Source organism: Salmo salar, chromosome 01 (assembly GCF_965601325.2).
Source record: "Salmo salar chromosome 01, fSalSal1, whole genome shotgun sequence".
Classification (NCBI taxonomy): Eukaryota; Metazoa; Chordata; class Actinopteri; order Salmoniformes; family Salmonidae; genus Salmo; species Salmo salar.
In genome coordinates this window covers 3,356,009-3,382,500 of record NC_138291.1, presented here as the reverse complement: position 1 = coordinate 3,382,500, position 26,492 = coordinate 3,356,009, and the positions used below count along the sequence as shown (strand labels likewise).

General features: G+C 49.3%; 1 protein-coding gene across 3 annotated transcripts in view; it reads right to left on the bottom strand.

Annotated features, from left to right (window-relative positions):
* Positions 1 to 26,492, bottom strand: part of LOC106569409 (vam6/Vps39-like protein) — an 80,583-nt gene that overhangs the window by 40,829 nt on the left and 13,262 nt on the right. For 2 of the 3 annotated variants that reach the window (XM_082958204.1, XM_082958236.1), the window contains 7 exons: positions 19,920 to 20,040; positions 19,481 to 19,601; positions 14,122 to 14,251; positions 12,343 to 12,485; positions 10,533 to 10,673; positions 6,683 to 6,824; positions 127 to 213 (listed from right to left, as the gene is read on the bottom strand). In XM_082958204.1, coding sequence (XP_082814330.1) covers positions 127 to 213; positions 6,683 to 6,824; positions 10,533 to 10,673; positions 12,343 to 12,485; positions 14,122 to 14,251; positions 19,481 to 19,601; positions 19,920 to 20,040 — 885 coding nt within the window. The remainder of the gene's footprint in view (positions 1 to 126; positions 214 to 6,682; positions 6,825 to 10,532; positions 10,674 to 12,342; positions 12,486 to 14,121; positions 14,252 to 19,480; positions 19,602 to 19,919; positions 20,041 to 26,492) is intronic. The other variant, XM_082958225.1, reaches the window with a different exon arrangement.

The following is a 26,492-nucleotide window of genomic DNA, read 5'->3' as shown; positions in this document are numbered from 1 at the left end:
AACTGTGTGCAGGTGTTCTCTTGTCAGTCACACACAAATCTGTTGTCTGTAAAGCCTATTGTATGTCTCTAAGCCAGTTCTGGATGTTTAAAACAGTGTTGACGTGGTGTGGGGAGAGATGCTCACCCAGTCTCTGGAGGTACTGCACAGTCCTCTCATGCCCCTTTAGGGGAGAGTTAGCCTTGGTGGACTGATCCAACAACACCTGCAGGGCTGGGGGAGGAAGAGAGGAGAGTTAGCCTTGGTGGACTGATCCAACAACACCTGCAGGGCTGGGGGGAGGAAGAGAGGAGAGTTAGCCTTGGTGGACTGATCCAACAACACCTGCAGGGCTGGGGGGAGGAAGAGAGGAGAGTTAGCCTTGGTGGGGACTGATCCAACAACACCTGCAGGACTGGGGGAGGAAGAGAGGAGAGTTAGCCTTGGTGGACTGATCCAACAACACCTGCAGGGCTGGGGGGAGGAAGAGAGGAGAGTTAGCCTTGGTGGACTGATCCAACAACACCTGCAGGGCTGGGGGGAGGAAGAGAGGAGAGTTAGCCTTGGTGGGGACTGATCCAACAACACCTGCAGGGCTGGGGGAGGAAGAGAGGAGAGTTAGCCTTGGTGGACTGATCCAACAACACCTGCAGGGCTGGGGGAGGAAGAGAGGAGAGTTAGCCTTGGTGGGGACTGATCCAACAACACCTGCAGGGCTGGGGGGAGGAAGAGAGGAGAGTTAGCCTTGGTGGGGACTGATCCAACAACACCTGCAGGACTGGGGGAGGAAGAGAGGAGAGTTAGCCTTGGTGGGGACTGATCCAACAACACCTGCAGGGCTGGGGGAGGAAGAGAGGAGAGTTAGCCTTGGTGGACTGATCCAACAACACCTGCAGGGCTGGGGGAGGAAGAGAGGAGAGTTAGCCTTGGTGGGGACTGATCCAACAACACCTGCAGGACTGGGGGAGGAAGAGAGGAGAGTTAGCCTTGGTGGGGACTGATCCAACAACACCTGCAGGACTGGGGGAGGAAGAGAGGAGAGTTAGCCTTGGTGGACTGATCCAACAACACCTGCAGGGCTGGGGGAGGAAGAGAGGAGAGTTAGCCTTGGTGGACTGATCCAACAAGACCTGCAGGGCTGGGGGAGGAAGAGAGGAGAGTTAGCCTTGGTGGACTGATCCAACAACACCTGCAGGGCTGGGGGGAGGAAGAGAGGAGAGTTAGCCTTGGTGGGGACTGATCCAACAACACCTGCAGGGCTGGGGGAGGAAGAGAGGAGAGTTAGCCTTGGTGGACTGATCCAACAACACCTGCAGGGCTGGGGGGAGGAAGAGAGGAGAGTTAGCCTTGGTGGACTGATCCAACAACACCTGCAGGACTGGGGGAGGAAGAGAGGAGAGTTAGCCTTGGTGGGGACTGATCCAACAACACCTGCAGGGCTGGGGGAGGAAGAGAGGAGAGTTAGCCTTGGTGGACTGATCCAACAACACCTGCAGGGCTGGGGGGAGGAAGAGAGGAGAGTTAGCCTTGGTGGACTGATCCAACAACACCTGCAGGGCTGGGGGAGGAAGAGAGGAGAGTTAGCCTTGGTGGACTGATCCAACAACACCTGCAGGGCTGGGGGGAGGAAGAGAGGAGAGTTAGCCTTGGTGGGGACTGATCCAACAACACCTGCAGGACTGGGGGGAGGAAGAGAGGAGAGTTAGCCTTGGTGGGGACTGATCCAACAACACCTGCAGGGCTGGGGGAGGAAGAGAGGAGAGTTAGCCTTGGTGGACTGATCCAACAACACCTGCAGGGCTGGGGGAGGAAGAGAGGAGAGTTAGCCTTGGTGGGGACTGATCCAACAACACCTGCAGGGCTGGGGGAGGAAGAGAGGAGAGTTAGCCTTGGTGGACTGATCCAACAACACCTGCAGGGCTGGGGGAGGAAGAGAGGAGAGTTAGCCTTGGTGGACTGATCCAACAACACCTGCAGGGCTGGGGGAGGAAGAGAGGAGAGTTAGCCTTGGTGGGGACTGATCCAACAACACCTGCAGGGCTGGGGGAGGAAGAGAGGAGAGTTAGCCTTGGTGGACTGATCCAACAACACCTGCAGGACTGGGGGAGGAAGAGAGGAGAGTTAGCCTTGGTGGACTGATCCAACAACACCTGCAGGGCTGGGGGGAGGAAGAGAGGAGAGTTAGCCTTGGTGGGGACTGATCCAACAACACCTGCAGGGCTGGGGGGAGGAAGAGAGGAGAGTTAGCCTTGGTGGGGACTGATCCAACAACACCTGCAGGGCTGGGGGGAGGAAGAGAGGAGAGTTAGCCTTGGTGGACTGATCCAACAACACCTGCAGGACTGGGGGAGGAAGAGAGGAGAGTTAGCCTTGGTGGGGACTGATCCAACAACACCTGCAGGGCTGGGGGGAGGAAGAGAGGAGAGTTAGCCTTGGTGGACTGATCCAACAACACCTGCAGGGCTGGGGGAGGAAGAGAGGAGAGTTAGCCTTGGTGGGGACTGATCCAACAACACCTGCAGGGCTGGGGGGAGGAAGAGAGGAGAGTTAGCCTTGGTGGGGACTGATCCAACAACACCTGCAGGGCTGGGGGAGGAAGAGAGGAGAGTTAGCCTTGGTGGACTGATCCAACAACACCTGCAGGGCTGGGGGAGGAAGAGAGGAGAGTTAGCCTTGGTGGGGACTGATCCAACAACACCTGCAGGGCTGGGGGGAGGAAGAGAGGAGAGTTAGCCTTGGTGGGGACTGATCCAACAACACCTGCAGGGCTGGGGGAGGAAGAGAGGAGAGTTAGCCTTGGTGGGGACTGATCCAACAACACCTGCAGGGCTGGGGGAGGAAGAGAGGAGAGTTAGCCTTGGTGGACTGATCCAACAACACCTGCAGGGCTGGGGGAGGAAGAGAGGAGAGTTAGCCTTGGTGGGGACTGATCCAACAACACCTGCAGGGCTGGGGGAGGAAGAGAGGAGAGTTAGCCTTGGTGGGGGCTGATCCAACAACACCTGCAGGGCTGGGGGGAGGAAGAGAGGAGAGTTAGCCTTGGTGGACTGATCCAACAACACCTGCAGGGCTGGGGGGAGGAAGAGAGGAGAGTTAGCCTTGGTGGGGACTGATCCAACAACACCTGCAGGGCTGGGGGGAGGAAGAGAGGAGAGTTAGCCTTGGTGGACTGATCCAACAACACCTGCAGGGCTGGGGGGAGGAAGAGAGGAGAGTTAGCCTTGGTGGGGACTGATCCAACAACACCTGCAGGGCTGGGGGAGGAAGAGAGGAGAGTTAGCCTTGGTGGGGACTGATCCAACAACACCTGCAGGGCTGGGGGGAGGAAGAGAGGAGAGTTAGCCTTGGTGGACTGATCCAACAACACCTGCAGGGCTGGGGGAGGAAGAGAGGAGAGTTAGCCTTGGTGGACTGATCCAACAACACCTGCAGGGCTGGGGGAGGAAGAGAGGAGAGTTAGCCTTGGTGGACTGATCCAACAACACCTGCAGGACTGGGGGAGGAAGAGAGGAGAGTTAGCCTTGGTGGGGACTGATCCAACAACACCTGCAGGGCTGGGAGAGGAAGAGAGGAGAGTTAGCCTTGGTGGACTGATCCAACAACACCTGCAGGACTGGGGGAGGAAGAGAGGAGAGTTAGCCTTGGTGGGGACTGATCCAACAACACCTGCAGGGCTGGGGGGAGGAAGAGAGGAGAGTTAGCCTTGGTGGACTGATCCAACAACACCTGCAGGGCTGGGGGAGGAAGAGAGGAGAGTTAGCCTTGGTGGACTGATCCAACAACACCTGCAGGGCTGGGGGAGGAAGAGAGGAGAGTTAGCCTTGGTGGACTGATCCAACAACACCTGCAGGGCTGGGGGAGGAAGAGAGGAGAGTTAGCCTTGGTGGGGACTGATCCAACAACACCTGCAGGGCTGGGGGGAGGAAGAGAGGAGAGTTAGCCTTGGTGGGGACTGATCCAACAACACCTGCAGGGCTGGGGGGAGGAAGAGAGGAGAGTTAGCCTTGGTGGACTGATCCAACAACACCTGCAGGGCTGGGGGAGGAAGAGAGGAGAGTTAGCCTTGGTGGACTGATCCAACAACACCTGCAGGGCTGGGAGAGGAAGAGAGGAGAGTTAGCCTTGGTGGGACTGATCCAACAACACCTGCAGGGCTGGGGGGAGGAAGAGAGGAGAGTTAGCCTTGGTGGGGACTGATCCAACAACACCTGCAGGGCTGGGGGAGGAAGAGAGGAGAGTTAGCCTTGGTGGACTGATCCAACAACACCTGCAGGGCTGGGGGAGGAAGAGAGGAGAGTTAGCCTTGGTGGGGACTGATCCAACAACACCTGCAGGGCTGGGGGGAGGAAGAGAGGAGAGTTAGCCTTGGTGGGACTGATCCAACAACACCTGCAGGACTGGGAGAGGAAGAGAGGAGAGTTAGCCTTGGTGGGGACTGATCCAACAACACCTGCAGGGCTGGGGGAGGAAGAGAGGAGAGTTAGCCTTGGTGGGGACTGATCCAACAACACCTGCAGGGCTGGGGGAGGAAGAGAGGAGAGTTAGCCTTGGTGGGGACTGATCCAACAACACCTGCAGGACTGGGGGAGGAAGAGAGGAGAGTTAGCCTTGGTGGGGACTGATCCAACAACACCTGCAGGACTGGGAGATGGAAACACACACGAGGTGAGTTACAAGACCAGGGGAGGGTTGAGGTTACAGTATCATTGCGGTCTACTTAGCACAAGTCCTTGAATATTCAGGTGAACACACTCCCAATGGATTACTGTCCTGTATCTACACCTTTGAATTGAAATTGAGAGAGAGAGAGAGAGAGAGAGAGGAGAGAGAGAGGGCAGAGAGAGAGAGGCAGAGAGAGAGAGGGAATAGAGAGAGAGGCGAGAGAGAGAGACAGAGAGCAGTGAGAGAAAGACAGAGAGAGAGAAACACACAGAAACCTCAGCAGCATTACGTCACTACAACAGCTTGTGGCAGACTGATTAAAAACACACACTGGCCTGGACCAGAACCAGAACTAATAGCATGAAGACAGCTATGATCTAAGAGGTATGAGGATGACTGTCCAACCACGGTGTGGGCCAGCCTCCAGTCCTGGGAGATATACCATGGGGACTCCGAGCTTATCTGGGACTGATCCTTCCTTCAGACAGGACACATCACAGAGAGCAGAGCTCTGGGAGGGATCCTTCATTCAGACAGGACACAGCACAGAGAGCTGGGAGGAATCCTTCATTCAGACAGGACACATCACAGAGAGCAGAGCTCTGGGAGGGATCCTTCATTCAGACAGGACACATCACAGCTATTCAGACAGATAGACAAGGCCTTTCTCTCTGGTCCTCCTCTCTGGTCCTCCTTCATGCTCAGAACAACATATCCTTCTCTCTGGTCCTCCTCTCAGGTCCTCATCTCTGGTCCTCCTCTCTGGTCCTCCTTCATGCTCAGAACAACATATCCTTCTCTCTGGTCCTCCTCTCTGGTCCTCCTCTCTGGTCCTCCTCTCTGGTCCTCCTTCATGCTCAGAACAACATATCCTTCTCTCAGGTCCTCCTCTCTGGTCCTCCTCTCTGGTCCTCCTCTCTGGTCCTCCTTCATGCTCAGAACAACATATCCTTCTCTCTGGTCCTCCTCTCTGGTCCTCCTCTCTGGTCCTCCTCTCTGGTCCTCCTTCATGCTCAGAACAACATATCCTCCTCTCAGGTCCTCCTCTCAGGTCCTCCTCTCAGGTCCTCCTCTCAGGTCCTCCTCTCAGGTCCTCCTCTCGGTGGTCCTCCTTCAGGTGCTGAGAACAGATCCCTTCTCTCTGTAACACAGGTCTTCTACTCTCACAAGACAGACTTTGTAGGTAGCAGCTATTTCGGGAAGGTTTTAGCCACAGTGATGGTGTTGGTATGTGGTTGTTTTACCTATGCAAGTTGAATGCACTAATTCTACCTCTGGATAAGAGTGTTTCCTAAATGACTCATGTGTAATGTAGCGTTAGAGTTAGAGCTCCACATACCCAGTACTCTGTGACTGCTGTCTAGCGTCGATACGCTGCATTTACACACGAAGCACAATTATTGTCAAGGGAGATGATCTGATTGAGAACAATTTGTGAAAAAAATCAAAAAGATCAGATTTGAGCTGCCTGTGTAAACGCTGCCATAGTGACAACGCTCATTACCTTTCTGAAGCATGGAAGAGGTGGTGTGATGGTGCTCATTACCTTTCAGAAGCATGGAGGAGGTGGTGTGATGGTGCTCATTACCTTTCTGATGCAGGCCCTTCTCATAGAGGATGATGAGCTGCCTGTGTAAACGCTGCCATAGAGACAACGCTCATTACCTTTGAAGCATGGAGGAGGAGGTGTGATGGTGCTCGTTACCTTTCTGATGCAGTCCCTTCTTCTCATAGAGGATGATGAGCTAGCTGCCTGTGTAAACGCTGCCATAGTGACAATGCTCATTACCTTTCTGAAGCATGGAGGAGGAGGTGTGATGGTGCTCATTACCTTTCTGAAGCATGGAGGAGGAGGTGTGATGGTGCTCATTACCTTTCTGAAGCATGGAGGAGGAGGTGTGATGGTGCTCATTACCTTTCTGATGCAGGCCCTTCTTCTCATAGAGGATGATGAGCTAGCTGCCTGTGTAAACGCTGCCATAATGACAACGCTCATTACCTTTCTGAAGCATGGAGGAGGAGGTGTGATGGTGCTCATTACCTTTCTGATGCAGGCCCTTCTTCTCATAGAGGATGATGAGCTCGCTGTACTTGTGGGCCTTCTTCAGGATGTACTCACTCTCCTCAATGTGACAGTGGTTATTATCCAGACGCAACAGAGGGGACACCAGGGCCACGTTGGTCTGGAGAGAGGAGAGAGATACTAGATTAACACAGGGGCCACGTTGGTCTGGAGAGAGGAGAGAGATACTAGATTAACACAGGGGCCACGGTCTGGAGAGAGACACTAGATTAACACAGGGGCCACGTTGGTCTGGAGAGAGGAGAGACAGTAGATTAACCTGTTAGGGGGCAGTATTGACACGGCTGGATAAAAAACGTACCCAATTTAATCTGGTTACTACTCCTGCCCAGTAACTAGAATATGCATATAATTATTGGCTTTGGATAGAAAACACCCTAAAGTTTCTAAAACTGTTTGAATGGTGTCTGTGAGTATAACAGAACTCAAATGGCAGGTCAAAACCTGAGAAGATTCTGTACAGGAAGTACCCTGTCTGACCATTTCTTGGCCTTCTTTGCCATCTCTATCCATTACAAAGGATCTCTGCTGTTACGTGACACTTCCTACGGCTGCCATAGGCTCTCAGAAGGCGGCAAAAAGCTGAATCGTGGCTTTGCAGGCTCTGGCTGAAAAAAAGTAGCGCGTTTGGGTAGTGGCTGGTTACAGTACTGTGAGACTCAGGCTCGTGCCCGCGTCGACCGAATGCTTTGTTTTCTTTCCTCTGTTTAGCTAAAAGCAGATTCCCGGTCGGAATATTATCGCTTTTTTACGAGAAAAATGGCATAAAAATGGATTTTAAACAGCGGTTGACATGCTTCGAAGTACGGTAATGGAATATTTAGAAAAAAAAATTGTCACGAATTGCGCCATGCTCGTAACCCTGATTTACCATTTCGGATAGTGTCTAGAACGCACGAACAAAACGCCGCTATTTGGATATAACGATGGATTATTTTGGACCAAACCAACATTTGTTACTGAAGTAGCAGTCCTGGGAGTGCATTCTGACGAAGACAACAAAGGTAATCAAACTTTTGTAATAGTAAATCTGACTTTGGTCAGGGCTAAACTTGGTGGGTGTCTAAATGGCTAGCCGTGATGGCTGGGCTATCTACTGAGAATATTGCAAAATGTGCTTTCACCGAAAAGCTATTTTAAAATCGGACACCTCGATTGCACAAAGGAGTTCTGTATCTATAATTCTTAAAATAATTGTTATGTTTTTTGTGAACGTTTATCGTGAGTAATTTAGTCAATTGTTAGTAAATTCCCCGGAAGTTTGCTAGTATGCTAGTTCTGAACGTCACATGCTAATGTAAAAAGCTGTTTTTTGATATAAATATGAACTTGATTGAACAAACCATGCATGTATTGTATAACATAATGTCCTAGGTGTGTCATCTGATGAAGATCATCAAAGGTTAGTGCTGCATTTAGCTGTCTTCTGGGTTTTTGTGACATTATATGCTAGCTTGAAAAATGGGTGTCTGATTATTTCTGGCTGGGTACTCTGCTGACATAATCTAATGTTTTGCTTTCGTTGTAAAGCCTTTTTGAAATCGGACAGTGTGGTTAGATTAACGAGAGTCTTGTCTTTAAAATGCTGTAAAATAGTCATATGTTTGAGAAATTGAAGTAATAGCATTTCTAAGGTATTTGAAAATCGCGCCACGGGATTCAACTGGCTGTTGCGTAGGTGGGATGAATTCGTCCCGCCTAGCCCAGAGAGGTTAACACAGGGGCCACGTTGGTCTGGAGAGACGATATAAGGATAATTCTACAGTAATAGAATTACACTGAGAGTCCAATTTTTCACTTTAAAACAAAAACCATTGATTTAAAAGTTAAACAAATCATACAACTACATGCACAACGAACAATTTAAAACAGTAAATATTATATAGATATTTTTTCAATTACAGCAGATGCAAAGATTGGTAAGAGAATTATACCAAAATCTCCCTCAGTTTCCCCCCCAAACTAAACGTTGTATCTGCACAGATCTTGCTGTAAATGTGACGTTGGGAAATTGTTAAACTTTGAAAATCAATGGTTTTTATTTGGTAAACAACGAAGTTCCATTACAATGGAATGGGGAGTATGTCCGAGGTATCCATACGTACATTAAGGTAGCATTACAATGGAATGGGGAGTACGTCTGAGGTATCCATACGTACATTAAGGTAGCATTACAATGGAATGGGGGAGTACGTCCGAGGTATCCATACGTACATTAAGGTAGCATTACAATGGAATGGGGGAGTACGTCCGAGGTATCCATACGTACATTAAGGTAGCATTACAATGGAATGGGGGAGTACGTCCGAGGTATCCATACGTACATTAAGGTAGCATTACAATGGAATGGGGGAGTACGTCCGAGGTATCCATACGTACATTAAGGTAGCATTACAATGGAATGGGGGAGTACGTCCGAGGTATCCATACGTACATTAAGGTAGCATTACAATGGAATGGGGGAGTACGTCCGAGGTATCCATACGTACATTAAGGTAGCATTACAATGGAATGGGGGAGTACGTCCGAGGTATCCATACGTACATTAAGGTAGCATTACAATGGAATGGGGGAGTACGTCCGAGGTATCCATACGTACATTAAGGTAGCATTATAATGGAATGGGGGAGTACGTCCGAGGTATCCATACGTACATTAAGGTAGCATTACAATGGAATGGGGGAGTACGTCTGAGGTATCCATACGTACATTAAGGTAGCATTACAATGGAATGGGGGAGTACGTCCGAGGTATCCATACGTACATTAAGGTAGCATTACAATGGAATGGGGGAGTACGTCTGAGGTATCCATACGTACATTAAGGTAGCATTACAATGGAATGGGGGAGTACGTCCGAGGTATCCATGCGTACATTAAGGTAGCATTACAATGGAATGGGGGAGTACGTCCGAGGTATCCATACGTACATTAAGGTAGGATTACAATGGAATGGGGGAGTACGTCTGAGGTATCCATACGTACATTAAGGTAGGATTACAATGGAATGGGGGAGTACGTCTGAGGTATCCATACGTACATTAAGGTAGCATTACAATGGAATGGGGGAGTACGTCCGAGGTATCCATACGTACATTAAGGTAGGATTACAATGGAATGGGGGAGTACGTCCGAGGTATCCATGCGTACATTAAGGTAGCATTACAATGGAATGGGGAGTACGTCCGAGGTATCCATACGTACATGCAGGTAGCATTACAATGGAATGGGGAGTACGTCCGAGGTATCCATACGTACATTAAGGTAGCATTACAATGGAATGGGGAGAGTACGTCCGAGGTATCCATACGTACATTAAGGTAGCATTACAATGGAATGGGAGAGTACGTCCGAGGTATCCATACGTACATTAAGGTAGCATTACAATGGAATGGGGGAGTACGTCCGAGGTATCCATACGTACATTAAGGTAGCATTACAATGGAATGGGGGAGTACACCTGATGTATCCATACGTACATTAAGGTAGCATTACAATGGAATGGGGGAGTACGTCCGAGGTATCCATACGTACATTAAGGTAGCATTATAATGGAATGGGGGAGTACGTCCGAGGTATCCATACGTACATTAAGGTAGCATTATAATGGAATGGGGGAGTACGTCCGAGGTATCCATACGTACATTAAGGTAGCATTACAATGGAATGGGGGAGTACGTCCGAGGTATCCATACGTACATTAAGGTAGCATTACAATGGAATGGGGGAGTACGTCCGAGGTATCCATACGTACATTAAGGTAGCATTACAATGGAATGGGGGAGTACGTCCGAGGTATCCATACGTACATGCAGGTAGCATTTGAGCAGCGTGGTGTCGATGATCTGCAGGAGCTTCTTCCTGCTCTTGATGGTGGGAGTTCCTTCCATGAGGGGAGACGTAGTGGACGGGTCCGAGTCGTTCAGCTGCTTCACCAGGTGGCTGCGTTTCTGGAAAACACACATTCCCATGGTATTTACGGAGCCAGGACAATACACGTCCTCTAACGGGGACAATACGCCTCCTCTAACGGGGACAGTCCACTTAGTAACACGATACGCCTCCTCTAACGGGGACAATACACGTCCTCTAACGGGGACGATACACGTCCTCTAACGGGGACGATACGCCTCCTCTAACGGGGACGATACGCCTCCTCTAACGGGGACGATACGCCTCCTCTAACGGGGACGATACGCCTCCTCTAACGGGGACGATACGCCTCCTCTAACGGGGACGATACACGTCCTCTAACGGGGACGATACACGTCCTCTAACGGGGACGATACGCCTCCTCTAACGGGGACGATACACGTCCTCTAACGGGGACGATACGCCTCCTCTAACGGGGACAATACGCCTCCTCTAACGGGGACAATACGCCTCCTCTAACGGGGACAATACGCCTCCTCTAACGGGGACAATACGCCTCCTCTAACGGGGACAATACGCCTCCTCTAACGGGGACAATACGCCTCCTCTAACGGGGACAATACGCCTCCTCTAACGGGGACAATACGCCTCCTCTAACGGGGACAATACGCCTCCTCTAACGGGGACAATACGCGTCCTCTAACGGGGACAGTCCACTTAGTAACACGATACGCCTCCTCTAACGGGGACAATACGCCTCCTCTAACGGGGACAATACACCTCCTCTAACGGGGACAATACGCCTCCTCTAACGGGGACAATACGCCTCCTCTAACGGGGACAATACGCCTCCTCTAACGGGGACAATACGCCTCCTCTAACGGGGACAATACGCCTCCTCTAACGGGGACAATACGCCTCCTCTAACGGGGACAATACGCCTCCTCTAACGGGGACAATACGCCTCCTCTAACGGGGACAATACGCCTCCTCTAACGGGGACAATACGCCTCCTCTAACGGGGACAATACACGTCCTCTAACGGGGACAATACGCCTCCTCTAACGGGGACAATACGCCTCCTCTAACGGGGACAATACGCCTCCTCTAACGGGGACAATACGCCTCCTCTAACGGGGACAATACGCCTCCTCTAACGGGGACAATACGCCTCCTCTAACGGGGACAATACGCCTCCTCTAACGGGGACAATACGCCTCCTCTAACGGGGACAATACGCCTCCTCTAACGGGGACAATACGCCTCCTCTAACGGGGACAATACGCCTCCTCTAACGGGGACAATACGCCTCCTCTAACGGGGACAATAGGCCTCCTCTAACGGGGACAATAGGCCTCCTCTAACGGGGACAATACGCCTCCTCTAACGGGGACAATACGCCTCCTCTAACGGGGACAATACGCCTCCTCTAACGGGGACAATACGCCTCCTCTAACGGGGACAATACGCCTCCTCTAACGGGGACAATACGCCTCCTCTAACGGGGACAATACGCCTCCTCTAACGGGGACAATACGCCTCCTCTAACGGGGACAATACGCCTCCTCTAACGGGGACAATACGCCTCCTCTAACGGGGACAATACACGTCCTCTAACGGGGACAATACACCTCCTCTAACGGGGACAATACACCTCCTCTAACGGGGACAATACACCTCCTCTAACGGGGACAATACACGTCTGCTCCAGACAGACTGGGTAAAGGGTTGGGGTAGTGAACTCACCTGCGTCAGGTAGTCGATGAGAGCGAGGTGAGCCTTCTCCAGCTCTGCTCCAGACAGACTGGGTAAAGGGTTGGGGTAGTGCAGCTGTTTACGGTAGTCAGTGGGGAGCAGGTCCGGGTACAGACCAATCACATGGGTGGGATCTGTTGGAGGAAGAAGGTGCAGCGTTACCCTCTGTTTCCTGTACACTGCTGTTGACCACAGGCTTTATAGTACAAGATTCACTTTCATGTCCTTGATGGGGTAATGGTATTAGACACAGAGTACTGCTGTATACAACATAGGATAAGGCAGCATATCAAAAGTAGTGCACTACGTAGGGAATAGGGTGTCAATTAGAGGCCTGTTCAGGTAGTTAACGGTGAGAGGCCTGTTCAGGTAGTTAACGGTGAGAGGCCTGTTCAGGTAGTTAACGGTGAGAGGCCTGTTCAGGTAGTTAACGGTGAGAGGCCTGTTCAGGTAGTTAACGGTGAGAGGCCTGTTCAGGTAGTTAACGGTGAGAGGCCTGTTCAGGTAGTTAACGGTGAGAGGCCTGTTCAGGTAGTTAACGGTGAGAGGCCTGTTCAGGTAGTTAACGGTGAGAGGCCTGTTCAGGTAGTTAACGGTGAGAGGCCTGTTCAGGTAGTTAACGGTGAGAGGCCTGTTCAGGTAGTTAACGGTGAGAGGCCTGTTCAGGTAGTTAACGGTGAGAGGCCTGTTCAGGTAGTTAACGGTGAGAGGCCTGTTCAGGTAGTTAACGGTGAGAGGCCTGTTCAGGTAGTTAACGGTGAGAGGCCTGTTCAGGTAGTTAACGGTGAGAGGCCTGTTCAGGTAGTTAACGGTGAGAGGCCTGTTCAGGTAGTTAACGATGAGAGGCCTGTTCAGGTAGTTAACGATGAGAGGCCTGTTCAGGTAGTTAACGATGAGAGACCTGTTCAGGTAGTTAACGATGAGAGACCTGTTCAGGTAGTTAACGATGAGAGACCTGTTCAGGTAGTTAACGATGAGAGACCTGTTCAGGTAGTTAACGATGAGAGACCTGTTCAGGTAGTTAACGATGAGAGACCTGTTCAGGTAGTTAACGATGAGAGACCTGTTCAGGTAGTTAACGATGAGAGACCTGTTCAGGTAGTTAACGATGAGAGACCTGTTCAGGTAGTTAACGATGAGAGACCTGTTCAGGTAGTTAACGATGAGAGACCTGTTCAGGTAGTTAACGATGAGAGACCTGTTCAGGTAGTTAACGATGAGAGACCTGTTCAGGTAGTTAACGATGAGAGACCTGTTCAGGTAGTTAACGATGAGAGACCTGTTCAGGTAGTTAACGATGAGAGACCTGTTCAGGTAGTTAACGATGAGAGACCTGTTCAGGTAGTTAACGATGAGAGACCTGTTCAGGTAGTTAACGGACAGACCTGTTCAGGTAGTTAACGGACAGACCTGTTCAGGTAGTTAACGGACAGACCTGTTCAGGTAGTTAACGGACAGACCTGTTCAGGTAGTTAACGGACAGACCTGTTCAGGTAGTTAACGGACAGACCTGTTCAGGTAGTTAACGGACAGACCTGTTCAGGTAGTTAACGGACAGACCTGTTCAGGTCGTTTACGGACAGACCTGTTCAGGTCGTTAACGGAGAGACCTGTTCATGTAGTTAACGGACAGACCTGTTCAGGTAGTTAACGGACAGACCTGTTCAGGTAGTTAACGGACAGACCTGTTCAGGTCGTTTACGGACAGACCTGTTCAGGTCGTTAACGGAGAGACCTGTTCATGTAGTTAACGGACAGCCAGAAGCTCACCTGTACCAAGCTTAGCGAACACCTGCATGGAGTCATCAAACCTCTTCTGACAGAACAGATTGAAGGCATAGAGATTCTGGATGTGGTGAATCTGCTGTCTCTTATCTCCTTCCACATCATCCTTCATCTTCTGGGAGAGAGAGGGATGGAGGAGGGGAAAGATGGGGAGGGGAGGAGGAAAGGAGAGAGGGATGGAGGAGGGGAAGATGGAGAGATGGGGAGGAGAGAAGAATAAGAGGAGAGGGATGGAGGAGAGGAAAGAGGGATGGAGGAGAGGAAAGAGGGATGGGAGGGAGGAGAGGAGAGAGGGATGGAGAAGGAGAAAGATGGATGGGGAGGGAGGAGAGGAGAGAGGGATGGAGAGAGGGATGGAGGAGGGGAAAGAGGGATGGGGAGGGAGGAGAGGAGAGAGGGATGGAGAGAGGGATGGAGGAGGGGAAAGAGAGATGGGGAGGAAGGAGAGGAGAGAGGGATGGAGAGAGGGATGGGGAGGAGGGGAAAGAGGGATGGGGAGGAGGGGAAAGAGGGATGGAGGAGGGGAAAGAGGGATGGAGAGAGAGGCATATAGGGATGTAGTGAGTCACACCATGACAGGTCAGTATCATATCTCTGTCCCACTGCTAACCTGTCAGCAACGGGTGAGAGTGAAATAGCCAAATCCACTAATTTGGAGGGGTGTCCACAAACTCAGCAAAAAAGAAACGTCCCTTTTTCAGGACCCTGTCTTTCAAAGATAATTCGTAAAAATCCAAATAACTTCACAGATCTTCATTGTAAAGGGTTTAAACACTGTTTCCCCATGCTTGTTCAATGAACCATAAACAATGAATGAACATGCACCTGTGGAACGGTCGTTAAGACACTAACAGCTTACAGACGGTAGGCAATTAAGGTCACATGTATGAAAACTTAGGACACTAAAGAGGCCTTTCTACTGACTCTGAAAAACACCAAAAGAAAGATGCCCAAGGTCCCTGCTCATCTGCGTGAACGTGCCTTAGGCATGAGGACTGCAGATGTGGCCAGGGCAATAAATTGCAATGTCCGTACTGTGAGGCGCCTAAGACAGCGCTACAGGGAGACAGGACGGACAGCTGATTGTCCTCACAGTGGCAGACTACGTGTAACAACACCTGCACAGGATCGGTACATTCGAACATCACACCTGCGGGACAGGTACAGGATGGCAACAACAACTGCCCGAGTTACACCAGGAACGCACAATCCCTCCATCAGTGCTCAGACTGTCCGCAATAGGCTGAGAGAGGCTGGACTGAGGGCTTGTAGGCCTGTTGTAAGGCAGGTCCTCACCAGACATCACCGGCAACAACGTCACCTATGGGCACAAACCCACCGTCGCTGGGTCAGACAGGACTGGCAAAAAGTGCTCTTCACTGACGAGTCGCGGTTTTGTCTCACCAGGGGTGATGGTCGGATTCGCGTTTATCATCTAAGGAATGAGCGTTACACCGAGGTCTGTACTCTGGAGCGGGATCGATTTGGAGGTTGAGGGTCCGTCATGGTCTGGGACGGTGTGTCACAGCATCATCGGACTGAGCTTGTTGTCATTGCAGGCAATCACAACGCTGTGCGTTACAGGGAAGACATCCTCCTCCCTCATGTGGTACCCTTCCTGCAGGCTCCTCCTGACATGACCCTCCAGCATGACAATGCCACCAGCCATACTGCTCGTTCTGTGCCTGATTTCCTGCAAGACAGGAATGTCAGTGTTCTGCCTTGGTCAGCGAAGAGCCCGGATCTCAATTCCATTGAGCACGTCTGGGACCTGTTGGATTGGAGGGTGAGGGCTAGGACCATCCCCCCCAGAAATGTCCGGGAACTTGCAGGTGCCTTGGTGGAAGTGTGGGATAACATCTCACAGCAAGACCTGGCAAATCTGGTGCAGTCCATGAGGAGGAGATGAACTGCAGTACTTAATGCAGCTGGTGGCCACACCAGATACTGACTGTTACCCCCCCCCCCCCTTTGTTCAGGGACACATTATTCCATTTCTGTTAGTCACATGTCTGTGGAACTTGTTCAGTTTATGTCTCAGTTGTTGAATCTTTGCCTTGATCCCCCCAGGATCACCCCTCCCCCCTTTCCCCCTAAAGGAGTGGTCAGGATCACCCCTCCCCCCCTAAAGGAGTGGTCTGGATCACCCCCCCTCCCCCTAAAGGAGTGGTCTGGATCATCACCCCCCCTCCCCCTAAAGGAGTGGTCTGGATCACCCCCCCTCCCCCTAAAGGAGTGTTCTGGATCACCCCCCCTCCCCCTAAAGGAGTGGTCTGGATCATCACCCCCCCTCCCCCTAAAGGAGTGGTCTGGATCATCACCCCCCCTCCCCCTAAAGGAGTGGTCTGGATCACCCCGCCTCCCCCTAAAGGAGTGGTCTGGATCACCCCCCCCTCCCCCTAAAGGAGTGGTCCGGATCACCCCTCACCCCTCCCCCCCCCTAAAGGAGTGGTCAGGATCACCCCTCCCCCCTAAAGGAGTGGTCTGGATCACCCCCCTCCCCCTTCCCCCTAAAGGAGTGGTCCGGATCACCCCTCCCCCCTTCCCCCTAAAGGAGTGGTCTGGATCACCCCTCCCCCCTTCCCCCTAAAGGAGTGGTCTGGATCACCCCTCCCCCCTTCCCCCTAAAGGAGTGGTCTGGATCACCACTCCCCCCTTCCCCCTAAAGGAGTGGTCTGGATCACCCCTCCCCCCTTCCCCCTAAAGGAGTTGTCTGGATCACCCCCCCTCCCCCTTCCCCCTAAAGGAGTGGTCCGGATCACCCCTCCCCCCAAAGGAGTGGTCTGGATCACCCCTCCCCCCTTCCCCCTAAAGGAGTGGTCAGGATCACCCCTCCCCCCTTCCCCCTAAAGGAGTTGTCTGAATCACCCCCCCTCCCCCTAAAGGAGTGGTCTGGATCACCCCTCCCCCCTAAAGGAGTTGTCTGGATCACCCCTCCCCCTTTCCTCCCCCTAAAGGAGTGGTCTGGATAACCCCCCCCCCCCCTCCCCCTAAAGGAGTGGTCTGGATCACCCCCCCCCCCCCTAAAGGAGTGGTCTGGATCACCCCCCCCCCCCCTAAAGGAGTGGTCTGGATCACCCCCCCCCCCTAAAGGAGTGGTCTGGATCACCCCCCCTCCCCCTAAAGGAGTGGTCTGGATCACCCCCCCTCCCCCTAAAGGAGTGGTCTGGATCACCCCCCCCCCCCCTAAAGGAGTGGTCTGGATCACCCCCCCCCCCCCTAAAGGAGTGGTCTGGATCACCCCCCCCCTAAAGGAGTGGTCTGGATCACCCCCCCCCCCTAAAGGAGTGGTCTGGATCACCCCCCCCCCCCTAAAGGAGTGGTCTGGATCACCCCTCCCCCCTTCCCCCTAAAGGAGTGGTCTGGATCACCCCCCCCCCCTAAAGGAGTGGTCTGGATCACCCCCCCCCCCCTAAAGGAGTGGTCTGGATCACCCCCCCCCCCTAAAGGAGTGGTCTGGATCACCCCCCCCCCCTAAAGGAGTGGTCTGGATCACCCCCCCCCCCTAAAGGAGTGGTCTGGACCACACCAACTGCTGTTTTTATGAGCCACATTACTAATGAAGGCTTTGGGAAACAGCTTGGCTACTAAAGACACATGGTAAGGTTCTAACGATGATCTTAACGTGACAACGGCTCTGGGAAACGAGGCCTTGTACTCAAAGCTAATCATCAAGAATATAACGATGATGTCATTTACATTAACATTTAACGACGATGTGTAAAACAGATTCATTTCCACTGTGGGTCAGAGGAGCACAATGGAAATAACTTTAGAACACAGCTTAACTGTGTATGATTTTAAAATGCAGTGTGTGAATCCATGTGGTAGTGATAGTAGTAGTAGTAGTAGTAGTAGTAGTGGTGGTGGTATTATTAGTAGTAGTAGTAGTAGTGGTGGTATTAGTAGTAGTAGTAGTAGTGGTGGTATTAGTAGTAGTAGTAGTAGTGGTGGTATTAGTAGTAGTAGTAGTAGTGGTATTAGTAGTAGTAGTAGTAGTATTAGTAGTAGTAGTAGTAGTGGTATTAGTAGTAGTAGTAGTAGTATTAGTAGTAGTAAAAGTAGTGGTGGTGGTATTAGTAGTAGTAGTATTAGTAGTAGTAGTAGTAGTGGTGGTATTAGTAGTAGTAGTGGTGGTATTAGTAGTAGTAGTGGTGGTATTAGTAGTAGTAGTAGTGGTATTAGTAGTAGTAGTGGTATTAGTAGTAGTAGTGGTATTAGTAGTAGTAGTAGTAGTGGTATTAGTAGTAGTAGTAGTGGTATTAGTAGTAGTAGTAGTGGTATTAGTAGTAGTAGTATTAGTAGTGGTGGTATTAGTAGTAGTGGTGGTATTAGTAGTAGTAGTATTAGTAGTAGTATTAGTAGTAGTAGTAGTGGTGGTATTAGTAGTAGTAGTATTAGTAGTAGTATTAGTAGTAGTAGTAGTGGTGGTATTAGTAGTAGTAGTATTAGTAGTAGTATTAGTAGTAGTAGTAGTGGTGGTAGTAGTAGTAGTAGTAGTAGTGGTGGTATTAGTAGTAGTAGTAGTAGTGGTATTAGTAGTAGTAGTAGTAGTATTAGTAGTAGTAGTAGTAGTGGTATTAGTAGTAGTAGTAGTAGTATTAGTAGTAGTAAAAGTAGTGGTGGTGGTATTAGTAGTAGTAGTATTAGTAGTAGTAGTAGTAGTGGTGGTATTAGTAGTAGTAGTGGTGGTATTAGTAGTAGTAGTGGTGGTATTAGTAGTAGTAGTAGTGGTATTAGTAGTAGTAGTGGTATTAGTAGTAGTAGTGGTATTAGTAGTAGTAGTAGTAGTGGTATTAGTAGTAGTAGTAGTGGTATTAGTAGTAGTAGTAGTGGTATTAGTAGTAGTAGTATTAGTAGTGGTGGTATTAGTAGTAGTGGTGGTATTAGTAGTAGTAGTATTAGTAGTAGTATTAGTAGTAGTAGTAGTGGTGGTATTAGTAGTAGTAGTATTAGTAGTAGTATTAGTAGTAGTAGTAGTGGTGGTATTAGTAGTAGTAGTATTAGTAGTAGTATTAGTAGTAGTAGTAGTGGTGGTAGTAGTAGTAGTAGTAGTAGTAGTGGTGGTATTAGTAGTAGTAGTAGTAGTAGTAGTAGTAGTAGTGGTGGTATTAGTAGTAGTAGTGGTGGTATTAGTAGTAGTAGTAGTACTAGTAGAAGTACTAGTAGTAGTGGTGGTATTAGTAGTAGTACTAGTAGAAGTACTAGTAGTAGTAGTAGCAGCAGTAGTAGTGATAGTAGTAGTAGCAGCAGTAGTCGTGATAGTGGTAGTAGCAGCAGTAGTAGTAGTAGTAGTAGTAGTAGTAGTAGTAGTAGTAGCAGCAGCGATGGCGTAATTACTCACGGCCAGTTGCAGGGCCAGTTCAAACTGCTTGTCCTGTAGTAACTGTCTGATCTGACTGGCGATGGACACAGGCACCAGACGCCACACAAAATGGTTGCTGGCAACGTACACTATATTAGGCCTGGGACAGACAGAGAGGAGGAGGGAACAACAAGAGAAGGGAGAGATTGCTTTTTATTACGAGTGTGTGATGGTTGACAAAAATGTTCTATATCAGAAACATGGGATGGATGATCCAGCAAAACTATAAAATAACAACATCTGATCTGCTCGGCATCTGATCTGCTCGGCATCTGATCTGCTCGGCATCTGATCTGCTCGGCATCTGATCTGCGTAGCAGTGGTTTCCAGTACAGTTGGTTGGATTCCTGTACATTCATCTCATTTCCCTCCTTCAGAAAACAAAAGGTACGCATCCGGACAATAAATATCCTCTCACCCAGCTGAGGTGATGAATCGTGGTCTCTGTAACTCCACACTCTGGACCAGCAGTCTGGGTTCAAAGGTCCTGATCTCCACATAGCGAGGCAGGACAGCTATGATGTATGGGGGCTGGTGTTCTGAGGAGAGAAACACACAGAAACCTCAGCAGCATTACATCACTACAACAGCTTGTGGCAGACTGATTAAAAACACACACTGGCCTGGCCCAGAACCAGAGAGAGAGAGACACACTGTCCCGGCCCAGAACCAGAGAGAGACACACACTGTCCCGGCCCAGAACCAGAGAGAGACACACACTGTCCCGGCCCAGAACCAGAGAGAGACACACACTGTCCCGGCCCATAACCAGAGAGAGAGACACACTGGTCCGGCCCAGAACCAGAGAGAGAGACACTGGCCCAGAACCAGAGAGAGAGACACACTGGCCCAGAACCAGAGAGAGAGACACACTGGCCCAGAACCAGAGAGAGAGACACACTGGCCCAGAACCAGAGAGAGAGACACACTGGCCCAGAACCAGAGAGAGACACACTGGCCCAGAACCAGAGAGAGACACACTGGCCCAGAACCAGAGAGAGAGACACACTGGCCCAGAACCAGAGAGAGAGACACACTGGCCCAGAACCAGAGAGAGACACACTGGCCCAGAACCAGAGAGAGACACACTGGCCCAGAACCAGAGAGAGACACACTGGCCCAGAACCAGAGAGAGACACACACTGGCCCAGAACCAGAGAGAGACACACACTGGCCCAGAACCAGAGAGAGACACACTGGCCCAGAACCAGAGAGAGAGACACTGGCCCAGAACCAGAGAGAGACACACTGGCCCAGAACCAGAGAGAGACACACTGGCCCAGAACCAGAACCAGAGAGAGAGAGAGAGACACACTGGCCCAGAACCAGAGAGAGACAGAACGTAGGGGGGCTGGTGTTAGACAGAGAGACAGAAGAATCTAATTGAAGAATCCATAGAATCGAACCACTTCTGGGGAAATTGGAACGTAGTAAACAAACAACAACACAAACAGTTACTAATTCAAAACGGAGATGTATGGGTAAACCACTTCTTCAATCTTATTGGCCCTATAACAAAGAACAAAATGGTAAAAACATATACACGATCAATTACAAATGTTAGATTCAACTATTAAAGACTACCAGAACCCACTGGATTCTCCAATTACATTGAATGAACTACAGGACAAAATACAAACCCTCCAACCCAAAAAGGCCTGTGGTGTTGATGGTATCCTCAATGAAATGCTAAAATATACAGACAACAAATTCCATTTGGCTATACTTAAACATCATCCTCAGCTCTGGCATCTTCCCCAATATTTGGAACCAAGGTTTGATAACCCCAATCCACAAAAGCGGAGACAAATTTGACCCTAAGAACTCCCGTGGGATATGAGTCAACAGCAATCTTGGGAAAATCCTCTGCATTATCATTAACAGCAGACTTCTACATTTCCCCAGTGAAAACAATGTCCTGAGCAAATGTCAAATTGGCTTTCTACCAAATTACCCTATGACCTTAAATGTCTTACGATCTGAAAATGGTCCACCCACACAGACAGTGTGGTAAAGAAGGCGCAACAGCGCCTCTTCAACCTCAGGAAGCTGAAGAAATACGTCTTGGCCCATAAGACCCTCACAAACTTTTTAGATGCACAATTGAGAGCATCCTGTCGAGCTGTTTCACCGCCTGGTACGGCAACTGCACCGCCCGCAACCGCAGGGCTCTCCAGAGGGTAGTGAGGTCTGCTCTACGCATCACCGGGTACAAACTACCAGCCCTCCAGGACACCTACACCACCCGATGTCACAGGAAGGCCAAAAAGATCATCAAGGACAACAACCACCTGAACCACGGCCTGTTCACCCCGTTATCATCCAGAAGGCGGGGTCAGTACAGGTGAATCAAAGCTGGGACCGAGAGACTGAAAAACAGCTTCTATCTCAAGGCCATCAGACTGTTAAACAGCTTCTATCTCCAGGCCATCAGACTGTTAAATATCCATCACTAGCCGGCTTCCACCCAGTTACTCAACCCTGCACCTTAGAGGCTGCTGCCCCAGAGACATGGAATCACTGGTCACTTTAATAATGTTTACATACTGCTTTACTCATATGTATATACTGTATTTTAGTCAATGCCACTCCGACATTGCTCGTCCTACTATTTATATATTTCTTAATTCCATGAATTTACTTTTAAAATGTCTGTATTGTTACGAGAAAAATAAGAAAAATAATCATTTTTCTACACAGACGCGATAACGTCGGTTAAAAACGTACATTTGATAGAACAGATAAATCATTCAGAAGTTATTCAGATCGTTCACTTCTTCCACATTTTGTTACATTACATTCAAAAATGAACTCAATAAAACATGTCATCAATCTACACACAATACCACATAATGACAAAGTGAAAATATTATTTTTTTTTTTAAATGTTTGTAAAAATTGTAACTAATACAAAAAAAACTGAAATACCTTATTTACATAAGTATTCAGATCCTTTGCTATGAGACTCGAAATTGAGCTCAGGTGCATCCTGTTTCCATTGATCATCCTTGAGATGTTTCTACAGTTTGATTGGAGTCCACCTGTGGTAAATTCAATTGATTTGGAAAGGCACACACCTGTCTATATAAGGTCCCACAGTTGACAGTGCATGTCAGAGCAAAAACCAAGCCATGAGGTCGAAGGAATTGTCCGTAGAACGCTGAGACAGGATTGTGTTGAGGCACAAATCTGGGGAAAGGTACCAATAAATGTCTGCAGCATTGAAGGTCCCCAAGAACACAGTGGCCTCCATCATTCTTAAATGGAGAAGTTTGGAACCACCAAGACTCTTCCTAGAGCTGGCCGCCCGGCCAAAGTGAGCAAGCGGGGGAGAAGGGCCTTGGTCAGGGAGGTAACCACTCTGACAGAGCTCCAGAGTTCCTCTGTGGAGATGGGAGAACCTTCCAGAAGGACAACCAACTCTGCAGCACTCAACCAATCAGGCCTTTATGGTAGAGTGGCCAGACGGAAGCCACTCCTCAGTAAAAGGCACGTGACAGCCCACTTGGAGTTTGCCAAAAGGCACCTAAAGGACTCTGACCATGAGAAACAAGATTCTCTGTTCTGATGAAACCAAGATTGAACTCTTTGGCCTGAATGCCAAGCGTCACGTCTGGAGGAAACCTGGCACCATCCCTACGGTGAAGCATGGCGGTGACAGCATCATGCTGTGGGGATGTTTTTTCAGCGGCAGGGACTGGGAGACTAGTCAGGATCGAGGGAAAGATAAACAGAGCAAAGTACAGCGAGATCCTTAATGAAAACCTGCTCCAGAGCGCTCAGGACCTCAGACTGGGGTGAAGGTTCCCCTTCCAACAGGACAACGACCCTAAGCACACAGCCAAGACAACGCAGGAGTGGCGTTGGGACAAGTCTCTGAATGTCCTTGAGTGGAAAAAGTCAAGGGGTCTGAATACTTCCTGAATGTACTGTATACATTTTTCAACCCCGGTGAGCCCTTGCATTAATCCAGTCTTGATCAACATACAATAAAACACATTAAACTACTATTAAAAAAACCTGTGATTATACACAACAATACACGAAAAGCAAAACAATCATAAAAATAATAAAAAAAACAGGCACATTCTTCAGTAAAAAGGTCACCCTAACAACCGTCTGAAATGCCCTAAAAGGCAGCAGTTCCTCCCATTCAACACTAAACCTAATGGCAGATATACCTCAGTGTAGATGGAAAGGGTCTGCAGAGTTAGCAAAAAGGTCTAGTATACCATTTAAGGCTGAAGTTTATGCAGGAGGGCTTTTTAAACAAAAAGAGTGTAATGCATAGATCTACAGTCCATTCAGAGAGTATTGACACCCGCTTTACTCCATTTTGTTGTGTTACAAAGTGAAATTAAAATGGATTTTTTTTTTTTTTTTTTTAATGTGTCAACGATCTACACATAATCCTCTAAAGTTCTGTCAAGTCGATTGTTGATCATTGCTAGAAAGCCATTTTTCAAGTCTTGCCATAGATTTAAGCCGATTCAAGTCAAAACTGTAACTAGACCACTCAGGAACATTCACAGCCATTAAAATCTGTAACTGTTTTAAAGTCACCATTGACCTCGTGGTGAAATCCCTGAGCTGTTTGTTCCCTTCCTGACTGAAAATGTTTCATTTATACATTTAGAACATTACCTAAAATTATACAAAATTCCACTTTTACATTATGGGGTATTGTGTATAGACCTCAATTTAATCCATTTTAAATTCAGACTTTAACAACAAAATGTGAAGAAAAAAAGTCAAGGGGTGTGAATACCTTCTGAAGGCACTGAACCAAACATTTCCAAAGAGGGCCAGCCTACTTTCTGATACAATGTAAATAGTCCGGGTGGCCATTTGATTAATTGTTCAGCAGTCTTATGGCTTGGGGGTAGAAGCTGTTAAGGAGCATTTTGGACCTCAACTTGGTGCTCCGGTACCACCTTTCGTGCAGTACTAGAGCGAACAGTCTATGACTTGACTATTTTTTGGGGTCTTCCTCTGACACCGCCGAGTATATAGGTCCTGGATGTCAGGAGAGCTTTGCCCCAGTGATGTACTGGGCTGTACACACTACCCTCTGTAGCGCCTTCCGGTGAGATGCCGAGCAGTTGCGATATCAGGCGGTGATGCAACCGGTGAGGATCAGGACGACGAGGGCAATGATGTTCGCTCAATCTATCGCCAATAAAGCATAGTTATGATAAACTGCGTCCAATGGCTTCAATACAGTGGAAGCTGCTTTTACACTGAACACAACATGTGGTGTTGTTCCCATGTTTCATGAGCTGAAATAAAAAGATCCCAGAAATGTTCCACAATATTCTCTCAAATGTTATGCACAAGATAATCCATCCACCTGACAGGCGGGGCATATCAATACACTGATTTAACAGCATGATCATTACACAGGTGCACCTTGTGCTGGGGACAATAGACTGTTCTCTCTGTTCGATTGAAAATGGCACTGACAGAGGAGTCCTTCGGATCCTTTCCAGTATTAGAATGTTTTTAAATGTATTATTTCTTACATTGTTTGGCCAGAAAATATGAAGTGTTATTACATGCAGCCGAGAAGAACGATTAGATATCAGATTGGCGTCAAATTACCTTTACATCGATTCGTGTGTATTAGGTAGTTGTTGTGGAATTGTTAAGATTACTTGTAGGATATTACACCACTGTCGGGAACTAGAAGCACAAGCATTTTCGCTACACTCGCAATAACATCTGTTAACCATGTGTAGTATTTCACAAATAAAAGGCCATTAAATAGTGCAGTTTTATTAAACAACACAACGCCACAGATATCTCAAGTTGAGGGAGAGGGCAATTGGAATGCTGACTGTAGGACCACCAGAGCTGTTGCCAGAGTACATTTAAGTCATTTAGCAGACGCTCTTATCCAGAGCCACTTACAAATTGGTGCATTCACCTTATGATATCCAGTGGAACAACCACTTTACAATAGTACATCTATATCTTTTTTTGGGGGGGGGGGGGGGGGGTTAGAAGGATTACTTTATCCTATCCCAGGTATTCCTTGAAGAGGTGGGGGTTCAGGTGTCTCCGGAAGGTGGTGATTGACTCCGCTGTCCTGGCGTCGTGAGGGAGCTTGTTCCACCATTGGGGTGCCAGAGCAGCGAACAGTTTTGACTGGGCTGAGCGGGAACTGTGCTTCCGCAGAGGTAGGGGGGCCAGCAGGCCAGAGGTGGATGAAGGTTGAACACCAGACGGGCTGTGGCGTTCTGGATGAGTTGTAGGGGTTTAATGGCACAGGCAGGGAGCCCCGCCAACAGGGAATTGCAGTAATCCAGACGGGAGATGACAAGTGCCTGGATTAGGACCTGCGCCGCCTTTAGAGAATTTGGCAGTTCGTTCCAACCGGCCTCACAACCAGAGATCACGTGTAACCACTCGAGCCCAGGACTTCCACAGCTGGCTTCTTCACCTGTCGTCACCGTTGTGAACAGAGTGCTCCATGGTGGAGGTGGGGTTATGGTATGGGCCCCATGGTGGAGGTGGGGTTATGGTATGGGCCCCATGGTGGAGGTGGGGTTATGGTATGGGCCCCATGGTGGAGGTGGGGTTATGGTATGGGCCCCATGGTGGAGGTGGGGTTATGGTATGGGCTCCGTGGTGGTGGGGTTATGGTATGGGGCAGGTATAAGCAGCGAACAAACACATTTTATCGAAGGTCAATTTGAACGCACAGAGATACCGTGACGAGATCCTGAGGCCCGTTGTCGTGCCATTCATCCTCCTCCATCACCTCATGTTTCAGCATGATAATGCACAGCCCCCATGTCAACAAGGATCTGCACACAATTCCTGGAAGCTGAAAATGTCCCAGTTCTTCCATGGCCTGTATATTCAGACATGTCACCCATTGAGCATGTTTGGGATGCTCCGGATCGATGTGTACGATAACCTGTTCCAGTTCCCCGCCAAAATCCAGCAACTTCACACAATCTATGAAATCCATAGATTAGGACCTAAT